Source organism: Aulonocara stuartgranti (genome assembly GCF_965226115.1).
Source record: "Aulonocara stuartgranti genome assembly, chromosome: 22".
In the NCBI taxonomy this organism is placed as follows: domain Eukaryota; kingdom Metazoa; phylum Chordata; class Actinopteri; order Cichliformes; family Cichlidae; genus Aulonocara; species Aulonocara stuartgranti.
The window spans coordinates 9,301,875-9,321,058 of NC_138957.1; the positions used below are offsets into that span (position 1 = coordinate 9,301,875).

At 44.0% G+C, this 19,184-nt stretch overlaps 1 protein-coding gene across 6 annotated transcripts in view; it reads right to left on the reverse strand.

Moving 5' to 3' along the window:
• Window positions 1-19,184, reverse strand: part of col22a1 (collagen, type XXII, alpha 1) — a 68,854-nt gene that overhangs the window by 7,104 nt on the left and 42,566 nt on the right. For all 6 annotated transcript variants that reach the window (XM_082520916.1, XM_082520915.1, XM_082520918.1 and 3 more), the window contains 27 exons: window positions 19,048-19,101; window positions 18,892-18,945; window positions 18,376-18,480; window positions 17,085-17,129; window positions 16,497-16,574; window positions 13,401-13,436; window positions 13,268-13,321; window positions 13,056-13,100; window positions 11,987-12,013; window positions 11,802-11,915; window positions 11,442-11,495; window positions 11,232-11,285; window positions 11,071-11,124; window positions 10,926-10,979; window positions 10,705-10,758; window positions 10,503-10,556; window positions 10,340-10,393; window positions 10,207-10,251; window positions 8,594-8,647; window positions 5,908-5,961; window positions 5,675-5,728; window positions 3,297-3,368; window positions 3,152-3,187; window positions 3,027-3,071; window positions 1,793-1,972; window positions 1,618-1,684; window positions 1,334-1,516 (listed from right to left, as the gene is read on the reverse strand). In XM_082520916.1, coding sequence (XP_082377042.1) covers window positions 1,334-1,516; window positions 1,618-1,684; window positions 1,793-1,972; window positions 3,027-3,071; window positions 3,152-3,187; window positions 3,297-3,368; window positions 5,675-5,728; window positions 5,908-5,961; window positions 8,594-8,647; window positions 10,207-10,251; window positions 10,340-10,393; window positions 10,503-10,556; window positions 10,705-10,758; window positions 10,926-10,979; window positions 11,071-11,124; window positions 11,232-11,285; window positions 11,442-11,495; window positions 11,802-11,915; window positions 11,987-12,013; window positions 13,056-13,100; window positions 13,268-13,321; window positions 13,401-13,436; window positions 16,497-16,574; window positions 17,085-17,129; window positions 18,376-18,480; window positions 18,892-18,945; window positions 19,048-19,101 — 1,780 coding nt within the window. The remainder of the gene's footprint in view (window positions 1-1,333; window positions 1,517-1,617; window positions 1,685-1,792; window positions 1,973-3,026; window positions 3,072-3,151; window positions 3,188-3,296; window positions 3,369-5,674; window positions 5,729-5,907; window positions 5,962-8,593; window positions 8,648-10,206; window positions 10,252-10,339; window positions 10,394-10,502; window positions 10,557-10,704; window positions 10,759-10,925; window positions 10,980-11,070; window positions 11,125-11,231; window positions 11,286-11,441; window positions 11,496-11,801; window positions 11,916-11,986; window positions 12,014-13,055; window positions 13,101-13,267; window positions 13,322-13,400; window positions 13,437-16,496; window positions 16,575-17,084; window positions 17,130-18,375; window positions 18,481-18,891; window positions 18,946-19,047; window positions 19,102-19,184) is intronic.

Genomic DNA, 19,184 nt, shown 5'->3' on the forward strand with positions numbered 1-19,184 from the left:
TCACCAGCTGGCTAAACACCTGCCAGGATACAACAGAGTAGAATAGAAATATCCTTTATTGTCCCTCATTGGAGACAAAAACTGTACAGTTATTAAGTTTAATTAATTTAATTAATTATTAATTAAATTAAGTATTAAATATTAATTTTAAAAATGATTAAAAACAGAAAATAGAAAAAATGTGCAAATAGCAGCAGTGATATAAACAACTAGAATATAAACATCGTATTGCTTTTGTTGGGAGCAATGATGGTTAAAAAGTCTAACAGCTGCTGGGAGGAAGGCAGCAATGCTCCTTTGTGCACCCATGATGCAGCAGTGTGTCACTGAACGAGCACCAGTTCTCCAACAGCTTCATGCATGGGGCAGGAGACAATGTCCGAGACTGATGCTAATCTGGTTATAAGCTAACATTACGCCAGCTAACTCACACTTTTACACCATATGAGAGTTTATTCACCAAGCGTCTGTCAACTGTAGATCCACTTCAAAGAAAGCTTCAGTAAAAGCAGCAGTGCTTTGACAGACATTTTCTACAACACCTCAAGAGCTCACCTCAGCATCATGTCATCGGACAGAAGTGAGCTTCACTGACTCATCGACTCATATTTCACAAGGTTTGACAAACTCCTCCAAGGTAAATAGTTGTGGAAACTCTAAACCTGGGATTGAGATGTAAACAGCGATCTAACAGCCTACGCTCACTCGATAAACTCCAGTGTTTGAGTTCGTTTGGGGATAAAAATGTAAAATATCACAAAATATTGGCCACATTTTTGTATTCCTGATTTGTTGTTTTGATATGATTAAAATGTGTTAAAATATAGTATGCACAAAAATGTTTTATGCACAAACTGCAATAGAAACTGAGAGGAAACGCAAGATGGCCAACCACTATGCGGCACAGTAGGTGTTAACAAAATTTACACTGTGCACTCACAACTGGAAGCTCCGTCCATCTTTTACATAAAGTCGCTGGTTGATACACATTTTGTGTGTGGTCTGATAAGTCAGGCAGGAAATACTAAAACATGCTAGTGTCGTCATTTAGAGTAATTTAGTCAGGGATGTGTTTGGAATGCTAATATGCTAAAATGCTAATTTTAATGCTAATTCAGTATTATAGAAGCGCTTTATTTAGAAATTTAAAAGTATGCCTGTCGCTAACTTTAAAGATGTTATGGAATTCATCACAATGTTGAGAACCACAATACTTTTGGGTTTATTTTGGGTGTTTGTTTTGGAAACAACTAAACAACAATGAGCCGACGATCATAAGCAAACCAATAGCAGCAAACCAAACCAAAAAACATTTCTCTGAATCTTGTCCTACCCTTAGGGCCCATGGGTCCCCTGGGTCCTTCTCCTCCATTCTGTCCGGGCATCCCAGGTTCTCCAGGGGGCCCAGGGCGTCCAGAGCTGCCATCTTTACCCGGAGGGCCCGGAGGTCCGGGGCGGCCCGCTGTGCTTTTCACATGTGCTGGCTGCATCTGAGCCATGAGATAAGCTAATTTGGCTGGAAGCAGAAAGAAAGGTTAGCGTAATATATCTAGCAAGGTTATTCTCATTGAACCCAAATGAACAAATATCTCAAAGGGTACCAGAAGAACCCCTCACCATCCAGCTGTTTTGCCAGCTCCTCCTGGATGAGCCGCCTCATCTGTTCCAGTGACACTGACTCTCCCTGGAGAAGCAGAGATGCTAATGAAAAATTATCATCTGATGGTGCTGTGCATACTGCTGTAGGGCCGATATTGTTTCAGAGTCTATTTCAGCTGGGTTTATGACTCACCCTGGGCCCTGGAAGGCCAGGGTTTCCTGAAGGTCCTTGTGGCCCTGGGGCTCCGATTTCTCCTTGTGGTCCTGACATGCCCATCATCCCCGTGTGGCCCTTCCTGCCAGGGGGACCAGGGTTTCCCGGCATACCTGGCTCTCCTGACTGCCCTTTATCTCCCTTTGTACCTGGATCTCCCTGGAACAGATGTCACCATGTTTGTAAATGTTTAGCCTCGAAGAACATGATCCCAAAGTAACCAGCAAGGCAGCTGGGCAAAAGTTAGTGTTTTTTAAGATGGTTGACATTATACATGAAGTGTGCATATTTAAAAAAAACAAAAATACCCAAAACTAATTCAGATTTGTCTGATCTCTTCGTTAAGATCACTTCCTCACACGATCGGTGCTGTTTTTAGTGTAGCTGTTACTTTTAGATTCTGACCACTCACTTCACTGAGAACGATCTTCTGTTACAAACTGAATCAATTTTTGTGTCCAAGGCACATCAAAAGCAAGACAAAATAATAAAACACACTTCTATTCATATCTGCACATAAGAGCTCAAATGCCATTTCACACGTTATTGGTGGTTTTGATCTAACAGCATGTAGACCTACGTATCATGACACCTGCATTGTTTTAATAAAATGGTGCAGACACCACGCCTCCATCCTCTTATCGCACACTTTAACACACTCCAATGTTCTTGCTGTCTGTGTCAGATTTGTTTTAAAGTGTGGCATTTAAAGCAAATTTGCCCTTACAGAGCCCTGTGTGGCTTTTCTATGGGCAACCTCACTGTAGACTGCCCATAGAAAACTGTGGTGGAGTAAAATGTTGGCCGGGTCTGTATGGGTTAGCCAACAGGTGAGCCAATAGGGCTGTTTATCAGCAAGCCGACAGTGTGGACATAAAAAGGCAAAAATGCTATGGTCCACATGTGGGCAGTGTGGGTTTGCCCTGCATTTACAGCCCCACAGTTCATACACACCCACACACAGGCATGTTTTCTATGCGATTATAGTGTGCTCAGCACAATAAAGTCATTAGTTTCCCCCTTATTTCTTTATTTTAAGTTTCTTTAAAGGATTTTGGGGGGAAACGTATAAATTCATTTCTAGCATATTTGTCTGGTTGACTCAAAATCCTGTGGCACATCAGTAATTGTCACACGCTGCTATAATGTGTAAGTGTGTATGTCGAAAGTGGTCAGCAAAACTGATTTGGTTTACACTCCTAGCGCTGCTCACCTTCTCTCCTTTGATACCGCGATCACCAGCTCTGCCCGGCACACCCTACAAAATACCACAGACAAGTAAATGTTAGTGTGGATATAAAGATGATACGTCATCAGTTCTCTTTTGGAAAGTCTTACCTGTTTTCCTTCTGGGCCAATTGGACCGGGCGGACCCTGGAAATCAAAATAAAAGCTATTATTACCCACAGCTGCTCGTATTTGCGAGCTGCGATTAATCTTTACATCAAAACATGAATATATAAATAAATAATCTTGCAGTCACCGAGGGGCCTTTAGGTCCACTGAAGCCTGGTAACCCTGGATTGCCCGGCTCGCCCTTGTCTCCCCTGAGACCCTGTAGGACAGCAGAGACATGTTTGTCACGTGGCACACTGTAGATGAGCAGGGCTGCATCATTACTGCAGATTTAGCTGCATTTCCTGCTCAGCATGCAGCAGAGCTCTGGATGAAATTTTCATAAATATTGTGGCTTGAAAACATTAAAATTCATATTTTCTAACCAGCGCGTGGGCTCAAAGACAAGCTGCTTAATGCATCCACAGAGTGGAGAAACGTATTAATGCCCATTTTATCGACACTTTCTTTTAAAAAATGCTGTATTTTAAATCTTTGATGTGCTTCTCTATCACCTCTGCTCCTCTCCACTCACTGCACCCCTTCCTTTTCTTTGCGTGGTAAATCTGACATCTGATACCATTTTGGTCGATATCTGACTCTTCCTCTGAACATCTCCTTCGCCATCCACTGAAATCACTCTCCATCTCCTTCTGTAACCTTTCTGCATTCTGGTTGCTGCCCTCTTCCCTCCCCCGGGCTGCTCCTGTTGATCTGCTTCCTCTGCTGACTGATATCATCGACTCCTCTGATAACTTCCTGCATATCGTCTGCCCTCCAGTTAGCAACATTTAGTCCACCTCCAAAGATACCATCCTTCAGCCCACAGGTCGGTGCACAGGTCCTGCTATTCCTTCCCACAGCTTATTAACATTCTCGTTGCACATGATACCGACACATAAGCTGATTTGATTTCAGCACGAATCACTAAACAAACGCTCTGCATATTTCAGCCTTTTCCTCAGTACTCGTCACATACAAGGCCCTGAATAATCAGGCTCCATCTTATCTTTAAGACCTCATAGTGCCATATCACCATAATAGAGCACTTTGCTCTCAGACTCCTGCGTTACTTCTGGTTCCTAGAGAATTTAAGAGCAGAATGGGATGGAGAGCCTTCAGCTTTCAGACCCTTCTTCCGTGAAACCAGCTCCCAAACTGGGAGCACGTTCCACAGAGGACAGGCCTGAAAGCTGAAGGGTCTCCCTTTCACAGAACCAGCTCCCAAACTGTCACTACTGAGCACTTAGCTGCACAATCTCATACACACACACCTTCATACACCAAGGTTCTTTTTGCACATTTCTATTGCACTGTCTTGGGTCCACATCGTTGTCTTCTATGTAGTGTTGCACTGCCTTTGTTTTTTTGTTGTTGTTTTTTTTGGAGGGGGAAGGGTTGCAATTTTTGCACATTGCACTTTATGCAGTCCTGTGTTGGTTGTCTGTTATATGTCATATGTAGCACCATGGTCGTGTAGGGATGTCATCTCATTTTACTGTGTACTGCACCACTGCACATGGTTGGAATGACGGACACTGTCTCTACTTTTAAGATTAATCAGAATGAACGTTTTAAGCTTAAACAACTAATAAAGGTTACTTAGCTACTCTGTGACAAGCTTAGACTGAGTCTCTGCAACTGAGCCTGGAAACACAGTTCAGGAAAATATGCAAAGGGAATTCATTTAACTCCGATATCCACTTGGTAAGATGCTTAACCCTCACAACTGCTTCAAGTGAACTCTGAATGTAGATTCTGATTACAGTCAATTATGTTCAAAGCAGTTTAGAAAGGGATCATTTAATGGCCAGTTTGAACAGGACTGATAATTACAGCAAATGAAACCTGTTTAGCGTTCAAGTGCTCATTTGAATATTGTTTCCTGACAGACTCAAAATGTAAATGTGAACCAATTCTTTAACCGATAGCTTTGTCACTGCTGGCTTTTCTCCAAATCCTCACACACTCACATTTTCACTGTAAAATCATCCCTGAAGGAAACCTTGTGAGCCAGAGTTGTTTTTCCCCTGATATCAGGCACTCTGTGCAAAACCTTCCAATAACCTTGGTTGCATTCTGCATCACCAGACAATTCAGACCTTTTGTCACCAGAGACTCAGCTTAGGCGTGTCTCTGTGGGTGCGCGTCAAAACACAATTACTAGATGAGTCTTCTAGAAAATGACGATCACCTGATTCACTTGACTTTGAGGGTTTCTTTTCTTCAACTAGCAGCAACCCGGCCAACTCCCTTCCTCACTCAAGGGAAAGTGATGTTCCCTCCCCAGTCAGAGCAACATTGATGTTCCATCAAAATCTGACAGCTCATTTCTTCAAAAAGTCTCCTCTTGCCTTCAGTTTCATGTACGCCTGTTCTGCTATCACTGAAAATACTGCTTCAGCTCATTCATTCTCTGGGTGCTTGTCACAGAGTTAAATTAGGGATACGTGCTTCTTACATCAAAGGTGAAAAAACAGTAAAACTGAATGCAAAGATTTTGCAGAACAGGAAGAGGAAACTCACCGGTGTTCCGGGGAGACCTGATTTTCCTGACGGTCCCGGTTCACCCGGCTTGCCCTGGGATACAAGTTAAAAAAACAAGAAGAAGAAAAAAAGATATAATGGAAAAAAACTGATGAGGAAGGGCAGTGAGAGAAACAGCTTGAGTGCCACTTTATGTCCCTATCTGTCAGCGTGACACCGTGCTGTCTCTTCTCTGCATCAGACAGCCATGCCAGTGACTGAAAATGACTCACCGGCTCTCCTCTTGGGCCTAAAAGTCCTTCTGGCCCTGGAGGTCCCCGAAGACCCTGTAAGAAGACAACATTAGTACCCTGCATTCAAACTGGTTGAATGAATTTTATCGCATCTTTAGGCCAAAATGGGGGCCAGATGCTAAATATTAGCATCAGTGCAAAACCCTCCGTTCTGGAGTGAGCAGCATCTTTTCATCACTACAGTAAATGTGTACTGGCGAAAAGATGAAGATACTTATTTCTTTTATTGCTCGTATTATATACTGTATGTATTTTATTTTCTTCAGCCGTTTAACATTTACAATTTACAGCTGTTTATACCAATTTTTTTTTTTTTTTTTTTTTTAAAGCTCTGATTGGTCCCCAACGTCGCTAAAGCAGTTGATATCAGCGCAAGTGAGTAATCAAAGGTGAACAGTGCCAGAGATTTAGGTCCATTCTATAAGGTGTCACTGGCTCCTCTATAACACACGGACATCAACAAACGCTGGATTTCGTTTTTTGAGATGCTCTGCCAGGACTTTACTACAGCCACATTCAGTTGTTGCCCATTTCTGGGTCTTTTGCCTTCAGTTTGGTCTTCAGTAACTGAAAAACGTGCTTTGTTGGGTTGAGATCAGATGACTGACTTTGAGAAACTCTTGTGTTGCTTTAGCAGTACGGCTCAATACATTACGAAGCTTTGTAAAATTACTTTGTGCAGCATTTGCCTGAATCTGAGCAGAGAGTGGAGATTAATCACATTCTGAAATACAGTGTGGATACCACAATATCTACTGCTCACAGAAATATTGTTGCCGTTTTCTTGCCTGTTGGACAAGTCGGCCGTTACAGGCCTCTGATTTATGCAGAGCGGTTTATAATAAAGCAAGCTCAGAATTCATTTAGTGAAAAGCTTCCTCAGCCTCTTTTAGCATCCGCCTGCAGAGCCTGCATTTGATGGGAAAAACCACGCTGCATCGCCACGTTGTAGCCAAAGAACCGCAGGTGTAAACACCAGTTCTTACACTGGAGCATGCTTTCCAGATTCAAGTAGCATCACGTGTAGCATCAGGTCATTCATTTGTGACCTGGCAGTTTGAGCTGCACTCAGTCGACTGTGTTGCTCAATAGTGAAAGAAACATGCAAAGGGCTAATTTGATCTCCTTACGTAGCATAGCCTTACTGGACCGCAGCCTCTCCTGTAGGAGGCTGTTAAATGGGAATTGTTGTTGTTGTAGGTGAAAAATATATTCTTACTTCAGGAGACGTGAGCTGTGAGAACATTCTGTCTCATTGCCTCACAGCCAGAGGATCAGCTTGGTGAAAGAGGTTTTTGTGAAGTGCTACTGCACACCGTGCCACAAGAAAAATGGGGGCATAACAATCCTGCAGTTTCTGAGTGTATGTGCGAGTTTTCACTTTGACGAAGAGAGAAAAAACCCCCCCAAAAAAAACAAAACAACTCTCACACAGTGTCAAAAGATAAAAACGGCACTGCCACGACTTGGCCGCAGTCGTTATAAAAGACATGATTAAAGATGCCGGTGATGGTGTGCCAGGAAGAAACTTTTTTATTATCTGCATTCCCTCAATCAATACATCTGCTTCCAGACAACATTAATGATCACAGTCAAGAGCTCAGCGACTGAGACAGAACGTGCTGGAGGATTTTGAAGGGGGTGACAAATGTTTACAGCAGGGGGGATATCAGAGAGCTGCAGTCGAGGCATTATCAGGGTTTATTTGGGGTTTTTTCATGTGTACGTTTCTTTCCTTTAAATGTATTGTCTGTTCCTCAGTGCGCCATAAGGGCTGAAAACTGAATATAATAAAAGCTGCATTTTTCCTTGTGGTGCCCCTTTCTGTATATATGTACAGTGCTTAATAAATGAATGAGAGCATCATAAAAACAAGAAGAAATCTGTCAAACGTGTTTAAAACTAAGAGCTATATTGTTATCGTCATGATCTCTGGGTTTTGATTTTTCTGGAATCACTGTGTTTTCCTTTTCATGCTTGTGTGTTGTGTTCAGTTTTGCTTCCCCTGTCTTGTTATTCCTGATTTGTTCTTGTTCAGCTGTCTCCACTTTCTTAATTACCTTCCTGTGTATTTACTGTCTCTGTCCTCCACTACCCTTTGTCACGTCCTCTCCTCTCGCAGCGTCTTCCTCGAGTTCCACGTTTTCGCAGCTTCTTCTTTGTTTGAGTTTGTGAATTATTGAGCTTTAGGACGGCAATACAACTGTCTTTTAGTTTATTCTTTGTCTCTGATTTCTGCAACTGTGTCCCACACGACCTGCCACACAGCTGTGTGACAGTTATTTATTAGGAGAGTAACTGAATTTACATCTTTACACCCGAGTTTGAGTCAGCACTCAGAAATTAATCAAGCATAACATTCATTCACTAAAAAATGTTCAGTTTAGGAATGCAAGTAAATTAATTGGCAAATTATTGGCAGTTTCGTCAAATAATAATAATATTTTGGGGTTTTTTTGTAAAACAGTACATTTGAAAATTTCTAGAAAACTCATAAACGATAATGTTAAAGTTAAAAAACTGCACATACTGGTTGCTAATTCCCACTACTGTTAGTTTAGGGCAGCTGTGTGATAAACCTTGGCCTGAGTACTTCTCTAAAAAATGCATTAAGCACTTAAAGTAGAAAGGAAGGAAGCGAAATTTGATAAAACCCACCACGTACCTCTTTCCCAGCTTTACCGTCACGTCCAGGTGATCCCGGCTTTCCATCTTCTCCCTGTGCCACATAACAAAAAACATCAACTAAACAAAGAGAGAATATGAAGGTTACATTACGATGACTCATAATGTAACCTTTGCTGCTTATAAGAATAACACAACACTGCAGACCAGACAGCTTCCTGTAAGAATCTATATGATGCTTCCAGACTACGCTGAGACATTCTGCACTTGTAAAATCTACTTTCAATTTTAAGATTGAGTTTAATTTACATGGAGGTGATAATGAAGGGTAAGTCTTGTGTCTACGGCAACAATTCCTCTAATAAGCTGTCTGCAGAGTGGCTGCAGGGCGAGGAGGCTGCCTGCCTCGCTGTGACTCACTCAGACTTGTCTGTAATGAGCCATGCTATTGGTCACGGGGCTTTGACAGAATCCAGAAGAAAGCAGCAGGTGTGATGAGTCTCTATTAAAACAGGTGTTTAAAAAAAAAAAGGTGAGCCTCTGGGCTGGTGTCAGATATGAGGTGACGGTGCAGTGCGGCGAGCTAAACAGCGAACGTGGCTGTGTGCTATACCCTGCACCCCTGCTGTGAGTAAGGCTGTTGAGCCAGAGACTAAGTAACACTCCTCGCCAGTTTCACACTGCATGCATTTGTGAGCAGTTGAGAAAGTGACGGTGCGGCAGTTTTCAAAGCCACCAACGACGACACTCGCGGCTACATTTGTTGTCCTTTGTCGCACCGTCACTGATTATATTTGCATGTTTTACTTGGTTTTTCTTGAGGGTAACATGAATGCAGCAAGTCTGCACAGACACCAAGATTATTTTGGGTAGTTGTTTCAGGACCCATCACGCTGTCTGGCAAACTGCACACCTCTTCAGGAAAAAAAATGCTGTCACAAAACATAAATAAAACTGCACTGGTGCAGATTTTCTGCTTTTTTGCACTGCCAGAATCTCAAAATGGTTTTAGCTCGCATTTTTAAGGTCAGCTGTTTATGTGCGGCCTTGTGAAGTAAAAGGAGAAACTGTGTCCCGTCTTGTTGCTGGAATCTCTCGGTATTTGTATTTAGTCGTGGCATTACAATAGTTGATATAGTCTGTAATGCGGTGGGTTATTTTACTTTGCTTTAAGAGTCTGATACTGCATGAAAAAGGAAAAATAGCTATGTTTTAGTTAAACTGAGGGTTAGACTACCAGGCAAGCTCAAGATAGCCAGCGTTTCTTTGTGGTAACTGGCTGAAAGAAACGTTAAAGCCTCAGTAGGCGACAGTATTGCAACGGTGGTTATCAACTTCCTTACGTTTCATGTGTCAGTTATTCAGTTAAGTGGAAAAGATAATAAACAGGTATAGAGAAAATGAAAAATGTCTTCAGAATTATCCATCATGTCTCTATGTGTTACTCTCAAAAGCCAGATGTCTTTAAACTGGTATTTTGAAGTTTTCCTTTGGTCATTGGCTGCGTTTTAATCATTATGATTTCAGTCTTTGTACCTGACCATTCATTAACACTGACCTATAACTCCTTCTCTTTCTCCTGTAATGTCTCTAACATATTATTCTTGTTTAACAGCGCACCTCTCTGCTCAAATACATTAAAAGCAAACCAACCTTAGTTCCTGGAGCTCCAGGTTCTCCTCTGTGGCCTTTGAAGCCCTGGTTAGAAAGAGAAGGTGCAGCGAATCAGTCACAGCAATTTGCATATCACCAGGTTCTTCTATCAGATCTACTGCTGGCTACTTACAGGGAGTCCCCTGAGCCCTGAGTTTCCTGGGGGTCCAGTTTCACCTTGTTTGCCCTGAAAGGAAACACCTTGAGTGAGTATGTGTGTATAAATAAATACAGACAATATCTTCCAGTTAGTGTTCAAACTTTTTATGCTCTGTGGGTCATTTCCATCAACTTACCGGTTCTCCTGGTTCACCTGGTCTGCCATCTTTTCCCATTTTGCCAGGCTGCCCCTGTGATAAAGGAAAACAATTATTTAGGGTCTGCAGCGTCAAAGACCCAAAGGCCCACTTATGGTTTTATATTGTTGCCTAAAATAATCACAGCATCCAGCAGGAACTGCATATTCATGATGCTTTACGTTCTCATGATTTTTCTTACTATCAAGCCAGGAAGCCCTGGTGGTCCCTGGATTCCTTTGAGACCCTCTTTGCCCTGGTAAAAACAAACACAAAAACGGGTCACCAACAAAAAAGAAATGATTAATAGCCATTATTACGGCACAGGACGGTGACCTACACGCTAGAGGGAAGCGGGTTGTACAATAATGACACATGGGTAATGGGCTCTCTGAGCAGAAAGTACACAGGGTGCTAACCGACCTTTTCTCCAGGGGGTCCTGGGGGGCCCGCAGGCCCAGGCAACCCATCGTTACCCTGAAGAGGAAGAGACGATGTCAGTGGAGGTCAATATTCACTTTTCACGTATTCTGACAATGTTGTAAACAAGGCTGAAACATCGACTTACAGGTGTACCCATTAATCCAGGAGGACCTGGATGACCAGGAGGCCCCGGGTGACCCTATTAAACAGATAATGGTCATTAAAATCGAGCTGAAGACTTTGCATTGGATGTTTCTTCAAACACAGCGAGAGGAAGGTTGGAAATGTCACAGTGGAAAAACACACCTTGTCCCCTTTGTCTCCGGGGTTTCCAGCAGGTCCTCGATCACCTTTTACACCCTGTGGTGACAAAAAGAGAAAAGCATTTGGTTGGAAAAACGTTAGGCTTGAGAAAATAAAGTTCAAAATATCTCCCTAACGTCTGAATGATGTAAAAAAAAAAAAAATAACTGATTGAAGCAGCTAATAAGTTTGGCAGTAAGTGAGCACACATGCCTTTCCTCCATCGGCTCCGGGGGCCCCTGGAGGTCCGGCTAGTCCTGGCGGGCCCTGCAGTGACACAGCAGACCATCAGTCTCTGTCCGAGCCAACAGTGGCGAGCACCGTCGCTGGTTGCTAATCGCTCACCGCTACCCCCCAGAGGAGGCCGAGCTAATGATGCAGACAGAGCCTCGCCATCCGTCACAGCAGGTGACGGATGGCGAGGCTCTGACCTCATGACTCACACAGGGCAGCAAACACACACTTTATAAAATGTGCTTAAATACATGCTTTTACATTATAATAGACTTTAGGCAAGAGAAGTGAAGTGAGGTCATTCACTTTAATTATGACATGTTAATAACTTTGACCCACTTGGTATCCATCTTCTCCATTTTTCCCAGCAGGTCCCTGTTGTCCTTTATCTCCTGGGATTCCTGGGAGTCCAGGTGGTCCCGGTGGTCCTGCAGGGCAGTCTGAGCAAAACTCCTAAAGATGGCACAGACACGCTGTCATCAAATGATCCACATATCAAATCATATCAAATAATGGCTTCTTACCTTTGGGTCAAAGTCTGGGGCTTTTCCCTGGGAGACAGAAAATAAATGAGTTAATGGAAACAAAGTAACATCAAGGGATCTGTGCACAAGCCAAAATTGTGTCCAAAAAAAGTATCATATATATATAGAATATAAACATCTTGCTCCAAAATGAATTCTGCATTCTAGTGGACTCTCAAGATTTCCAACTTCAACTTTAAAACTAGATTCCAGAGTTTTATTCCCATTTCCCCGAGCTGCAGCCAGAAGCTGACCATTTACATTAGTGACACTCTAAGGTTGACTTTAATCTTTAACAAGAATAAAATGTAGCCTTATAAAGTTGGTAGGATGAACATGTTAACACAAAGCAACATCCATTCAGCCGTGCATCTGTTTCCTGCCAGTTATTTGGGTCCAGGTCGTGGGGGTGGCAGTCTAAGCAGAGGAGCCCAGGTCATGGCCTCCAGGTCTTCTGGTAAGATACTGAGGTGACGTCAAGGCAGAGAGGACACATAAGATGCCCAAACCACCCAAACTACTCTGAGCCCCTCCTCAATGACTAAGTTCCCTCATCCTTGCTGTACAGCTACACCTGAAAAACCTTCAGAGGAAGCTCGCTGACACCCCCACAATCAGTCACTGCAGTCAGCGTGTGGCCATCAAACAAGAGCTGGATGCAAACCAAGGTTTTAGACCGACGAGCAACAGGCCTGATGTTTTGTACTTACTTTGAAACCCCCATACACTGCATGTAGTTTTCCAAACTCCCGAGCATGCTCAAACAGCAATCTGAGTAGTAATTTAGTCTCTCTCCAATATTGCTCTCATTTTATGTCTATTTTGTGTCATGTTAAAGTCTGAGAAACATATTTAGCTGCTAAGCTTAGGCCTTTTTAGAACCTTTTCATGAAAAAAAGCTGCGACCAACAAAAATTGCTCTGATAACTCACATGATCCTAGTGATAGTGACAGAACAAAGTGTTCTCATATCCCGCTTTATATTTAATGCATGCACTAAAACTAAGCAAACAGCTGGAGAAACAGAAGCTCTGATGTAGCCTGGTGTTCTCTCGCTGTGTGTACTTACAGGCTCTCCTGGTGAGCCCTTTTCTCCTGGCCTTCCTGGCAGACCCTACATTTGGAGAAAAAGCCACACATTACATTTTCTATCAGCTGAAGATCACAGGCATGCATCAGCATCCACCAAAACTGTGGTTCACTGCAGAGAGTTATACAAGTCAAGACAAGTGAAGCATAAATGAACTTATTTATGAGTAAATATTTCAGTGTTGGACTTACATTGTGACCTGCTGGGCCTTGAGGACCAGCAACACCTGGTGGACCCCTCAAACCCTTAAACCCAGAAATGCACGTTAAAGACGATACAATAATAGCATGGAGTTATTTAAAAAATGCTTCAGTAAATATTCACCACAGGTCCAGATGGTCCAGTTTGTCCTGGAGGTCCCTGTAAACAAGAGTCATGGTGAAATTTGTGGCTAACGTTAAAGCAACATTGTAAATCTTCAGGATCTAGACGATGAGATGTTACATTTCCAGTAAAGTGTTACATATTTTGGCATTAGAGTTTATCTTTGGTGCTTGCAAACAGAGAAAAAAAATTAAACAAAAATACGATGGGCATTAACAACACTCTGCCGCCGGCGCATCGAGCCACCTGGGGGGCTCTTCAACTGGTGGGGAAGATTGTCACATCTTGCAGGAGCTTTCCTCTCCTCAGGAGCTCCCTCTGCAGGAGGGGGAGATACAGGAGAGGTGGAGGAAGATCTCAGCCTGGGTGTTTATTGTCTTATGTAGTCTGGAAGATGAGTGGATGGTGGGGAGGGTGCAGTTTTCTCTGTGGTGGGGTTGGGTGGACTGTCCCAGGCTCTGTGGGGCCGGGAGGCCCTGCTGCACTGGGCCCCGGTCTGGATGGGCCTGGGCCCCCTTTCCCTGGTGGGTCGTGGAGTATGGGGGTGCCTACTGGGGTCAGCGGGGGAGCTGGCCCCAGGGAGGGGTCACTTGCCCCTCCCTTCCTTCCCTCCCCATCTCCAGCTGCCTCCCTCTTCCCGCTCCACCACAACCACCCACACATGCAGGACCTTGGAGTAGGGGTATGTCACCAGGGTGCAGAGGAGGCTACCCCCCCCCCCCCCCCCCTCTGTCCCCTTCTGGCTGCCTCTGCCTCAATTTTATCCCACAACTTAGACATTCACATTACTCACACTCTCATTACACATACATATAGGATCTTGGGGGTGGGCACGATACACGGAGTCCAAAGTACCATCAGGGTGTATACCCCACCCCTGGCGTCGTTGCCCACCTCTCAATTTTGAATACACGTAGACATTGAGGGCTAGCAGGAGGGACCATGCGCTTACCTGCTGCTCTCTGGCAGGTAGCTCCAAGCCCTCCTGGGTTTTAAATGCACCTTAAAACACACATGCATCAACACTACAATGAGCGGGTGGAGGGAGGTTTGGAGTCTTCTCTCACCCCCATTCTCTGCGGCCTGCTGGAGCGGGGGGGCTAGGACTAGGAGGAGGAGTTGGCCGTCCAACTGCGGTCTGGAGTGTGGGGCCTTCCTGCTGCTGCGGAGTCGGGGCGGTCTGCCTCCCCCCACCGCAGGGAAAAGGGAAACACCACCTGGGTCTGGGTGCAGTTCCCCCCTCCAGGGGCAAGAGTACCTAGACCCGGTTTGTAGAGTACGCTTTGGGAGTGTGATCGTGTGTACAGCGTCTCTTTATGTCTGTCTCCACGTTGGTTGAGTGTGGAGTAAGTGCATATGAGAGCATGAGGGTGGGAATGGATGTTTGTATCTGTGTGTGCCTGTATGTCTATGTCTATATGTCAGGTTGGGTATCAGGCGCCACCTCTCTGGGGACACCTCAGGCCCTCCAAGGTTTGGAGGCCTATCTCCACCCACCAGTGGCAGACACCCTCAGACATCGGTGCATTGCTGGTTCTTTGTGTCCGGGGATGGGCGTCCGGGTACACACCGGCTCACTCCTTGGCGGCCGCTTATCGGGGCCTGGAGCCTGGGGCTCGCTCGGGCCACTTCGGAGGTGGGGTGCCCCCGGCCTCTCGGCCTGGGGCTCGGTCACTCAGGCACGGCTGGCTGCCGGTGGAGCTCACGGGCGCGTCACTGCAACTCCCCCTGGCTTCTGCTCCGCGGCTGCTGAGTGACCCCTCATCTGGGACTCTCCTCAGCTCTTTCTGGGACAGTGGCGCAGCTGCCCCTCTGTTGGTCTTCCTTGGTCTCTTGTGTTCTGGGGGCCTCTGGATGTCTGGAGTTTTGATCTCCTCCATACCTGCTTCATGCCCTGGAGGACACACCCACACCCTCTAGCAGATCATTACATGAAGGAACCTTTTAAAAAACAAAAAACAAACGCGTCCATGCTCACAGGTGTACACACGGGTGATCACACCCACAAACTACACCCTTTTTGGCTCCTACCTCAAAGCACACTGTGTTCTGTTGATCTTATGTGCTGCACAATAATGTTTAATATTTAGTATTTACTGTCATATTCCCATATATCATTGTGATGTTGTTTATTCTATTACTCTTGTTCTCTTCTGCTTGTTTTCTTTTTTCTTTCTCAGCAGGTGATCCAGGTGATCGATATATGCATTTTTTTTTCTCTGCCCGTTCTGTTGGTTTTTGTCTTTTGCCCTTCTCCCCCGTCCCTCTTCTCAGCTGTTTCTCTTTCCCTCTTTCTTTCTCCCCTTCTTTCCCCCAGTCAAGTCTGTCCCGTATTCAGTAAGTGAAAATAAAATAAACAATAAAAGGTGAATCACTGTCTCCGCTGAACTATGGACACGCACACACATACACTTACACTGATAGGCACTCACTCATCCCCCCTCCCTTTCCAACGCCTTCGATGCTTGTTTCCGGCGAGGGAACACTGTGTGCCGCGCTGGAATGATAGCGCTGTGCAGGGTGGCTGCTGTGTTTCTTCGGATTACTCCTCACCCCCCACCCACCCCTGTGGCTTGTCATGTCTTCACAATGTTGTGCTGTGGACATTTATGTGCTTTTTTGTGCAAAGGAGTTTTTTTGTTTCCTGTTCTCATGCTGTCCTACCATGGAAGCACAGCATGAGTAGGGGTCTCTTTTTTCCTCTTGTACTTCCCCACTGTAATGTACATTTCAATGTTTTTCTCTGATTCTACCAATCTCCGACCTGTATCCCCATTTAATGTTTGTGCTATATGTGTAAGGTCGGGGGATGGGTCCCATTTCACTGCAGGGCAACCTGCATGTGACGAATAAAGCTTTGATTGATTGATTGATTGATCAAATGGACCATTACGGCAAGGCTGGGATGGTCAATTTGGTAAAGTAAATCCATTTGGGCATCTTTTTTTGCCTTTAGACAATAATTCTGATGGCAAAAGAGCCAAATGGGACAGGCAAAAAAACAAAAAACCCCCCAAAAAAACCCAACAACACTAACTTAGACGGGTTACCAGTGATCTGAAGGTCAAAAGGATCACTGTGGCGTGGTGTACGTACCATTTGTCCTACTTTGCCTTCTCCTGCAGGACCCCTGTCCCCTGGTAACCCAGGTTCTCCTCTTGACCCTGGTTGACCCTGGGACGAAAAGAAAAAGCTAAATTTATTTCACCCTCCAGCTGCCAGTATGTTTAGCTAAGGTTCTGGCGCACTGCATTCAGCAATGATTGCCAAACCCAGAAATACAACTTTTTTCTGAGTGACTGGGGGAAAAAATGAATAAAACAAATACAATCTAAGACATTTCTGTAGTCAGAAGAGAAAACGTCTCGGTGATGAGGGTGAGCAGTTTGACACCATAAATCCACCAAATGCCCCTTCCCAGCCTCACGCGTGCTGAAACTTTCACATCAAGCTCTTCACAACAAAGAGGCAGTCATAATCAGAGCGACGGTCACAGAGCAGTGGACACGGGAATTGCTTTTGCTGCTTTCTACAAAGATGAATTGTTTTTTTCCTCATTCGGGCAACAACAACTAAAAAAAAAAAGAACGTTTTTCCACATCAACAAAGGAGCACCTGTGCATGATAAACCGGAGCAGCTGAGGAGACCTAGAAAACTCTTACAAACTTCTGAAATGACATTACCTTCAGCCCTGGGGGTCCTTGGATTCCCTGTGGCCCCGGGTCTCCCTGTAATACCACAAATAAAATTGGTTATTAACCAAAATATTGCAATTAAACATCTTTGAATAAATCATTTATGGTCCACAAAGAGCTCCTATTCTTCATGCACGTGACTGTATCGAGGCCTCAGGGCCGCACCTGGCAGCTGTAAAAGAAGTAAAAAGAAAAAAAAGGGGAGTGAAAACTGCTGTGAGGCAAATCCGTTGTGCCCCTCTGCTGTTTTAATGTTATATGTCTTAACAATGTCCTTCCTGTTTGCTCTGCCCCGTCAGCAGGACGGCCACATGTTTGGATCACGGTGAAAAATGATGAAGACACATGTTGAGCTCCAGCACAAAATGTGCCTACTCAGGCTTGTTTTCTGCCTCATACAAGTGCTCATATTACGCTGCGGTTCAACAGGCAAGGAGATGTTTACAAGCAGAACACATGTGGAAATACAAAAGACTGTTCTGAGGCACAGTCACACGGGAGAGGTAATCCTAACCTCGATAAGCATACATTTCTGTTGTTAAAATGCAGATAGACTTCATAAGATTTGCCAAGTGTCAAATAATAATCAAATAAAAAGAGAAAATAATATGGTTTGGCAGTGTTCACCAGGATAATTCTCCCAAACTTTAAAGCAGCTGAAGGTAAACTGCTTAGGAATAACAAATAGGAAAAATGAATAAAAATTCTATGCAAAATTCCTTAAAATTGCAGTTCTTCTAAAGGCCACTTGAGGTTGGCTGCAAAAGTGAGTCAGCCTCCAACATTCAAATACCAACTTCAGCCTTGAAAACTTGTTTACAAGCCGGTCATGCACATCTTTAGAGCTAATTTTGTCCTCGGGTGGGTGTAGCCAGTAGCAGTCGGCTACACCTCTTGTCTGTGTTTGTGCCATTCTGACCATTTCATTTGAATTATTGGAAAAATATTATGGATGCTATGTAATAAAGCCCTTACAAAGAGCCTGTGCTCTAATTTTAGGTGTTTTTTGTTTTTGTTTGTCCTCTTTCTAACTTGTGTTAGCTGGCTCCATGGTGTAGCCTTTGACAGTATAAGAGATGGATACAGCTGCCATGGTGATGGAGATGAAAAAAATCTTAATGTGATACAGAAGGGCTGAAATCCAGACAAGTTGATCTATTCTAATCATAATTGTGGCACTGTCCTATAATATGATATTGTATTAAATGACTTTAAATATCATTATATTTGTAGGATGAACTATGGTAAACATTCAGTAAATAACATAGCTGTGCCTTACATTTTGTCCATCTTTCCCCTTCCCTGGTAGTCCAGGAGGTCCAGGCAAACCAGGCTCTCCATGTGGTCCTGCGAGACCTTGTTGTCCTGGTTTTCCAGGTTCCCCCTAAAATAAATAATGGAATAAAAAGATTCTGCTTTTGTCTCTCAAGTCAGCAAAGCAGATGCCTCAGATACTTTTTTTTTTCTGTTGCTCTGGATTCTGAAAGTAGTCAAATTCAATTCTATGTATGATCATTTATTATTTTAAATCTCAGTCTTATAATTATTATACACCTTGTCCTTCATATTAAAACTGCAGAGAGAGTACAAAGAGCTCTGAATTGCTACTCCTACATGTAGCTGCTGCAGCAGGATTCAAATGAATTCACAAACTGAAACAATGATGGAGGACATACAAGGTCACTCTTTTTCTCAGCAGTCTGTTTCTCTGCCAATACCAGTCTCAGCAAAGTCCTGATCCTGTCAAATCACACCCACCAAACACACTCATGGATTTTAAACATAAGTGACTGACCTTGTCTCCTCTTTGTCCAGCTGGACCTGGAGGCCCAATAATTCCCGGTATGCCCTAAAACATAAAAATAATTCTTAGCTTAATTTAATAATGTGTAGTATAAAGTCATAGGAAGCACTTGCAACAGACATAAATGATCAGAAAGAAAAGACTAACCACACTTCCTGGTAGTCCACGGGGACCCTGAAGGCCAGCTACGCCAGGTGGACCCTGGTAGAAACACAGAGGTCATCGTCATCCTCTATCGTACAGAAAACGTAGCGCTTGGTGTTAAAAAGTGAATCCTGTTAGAT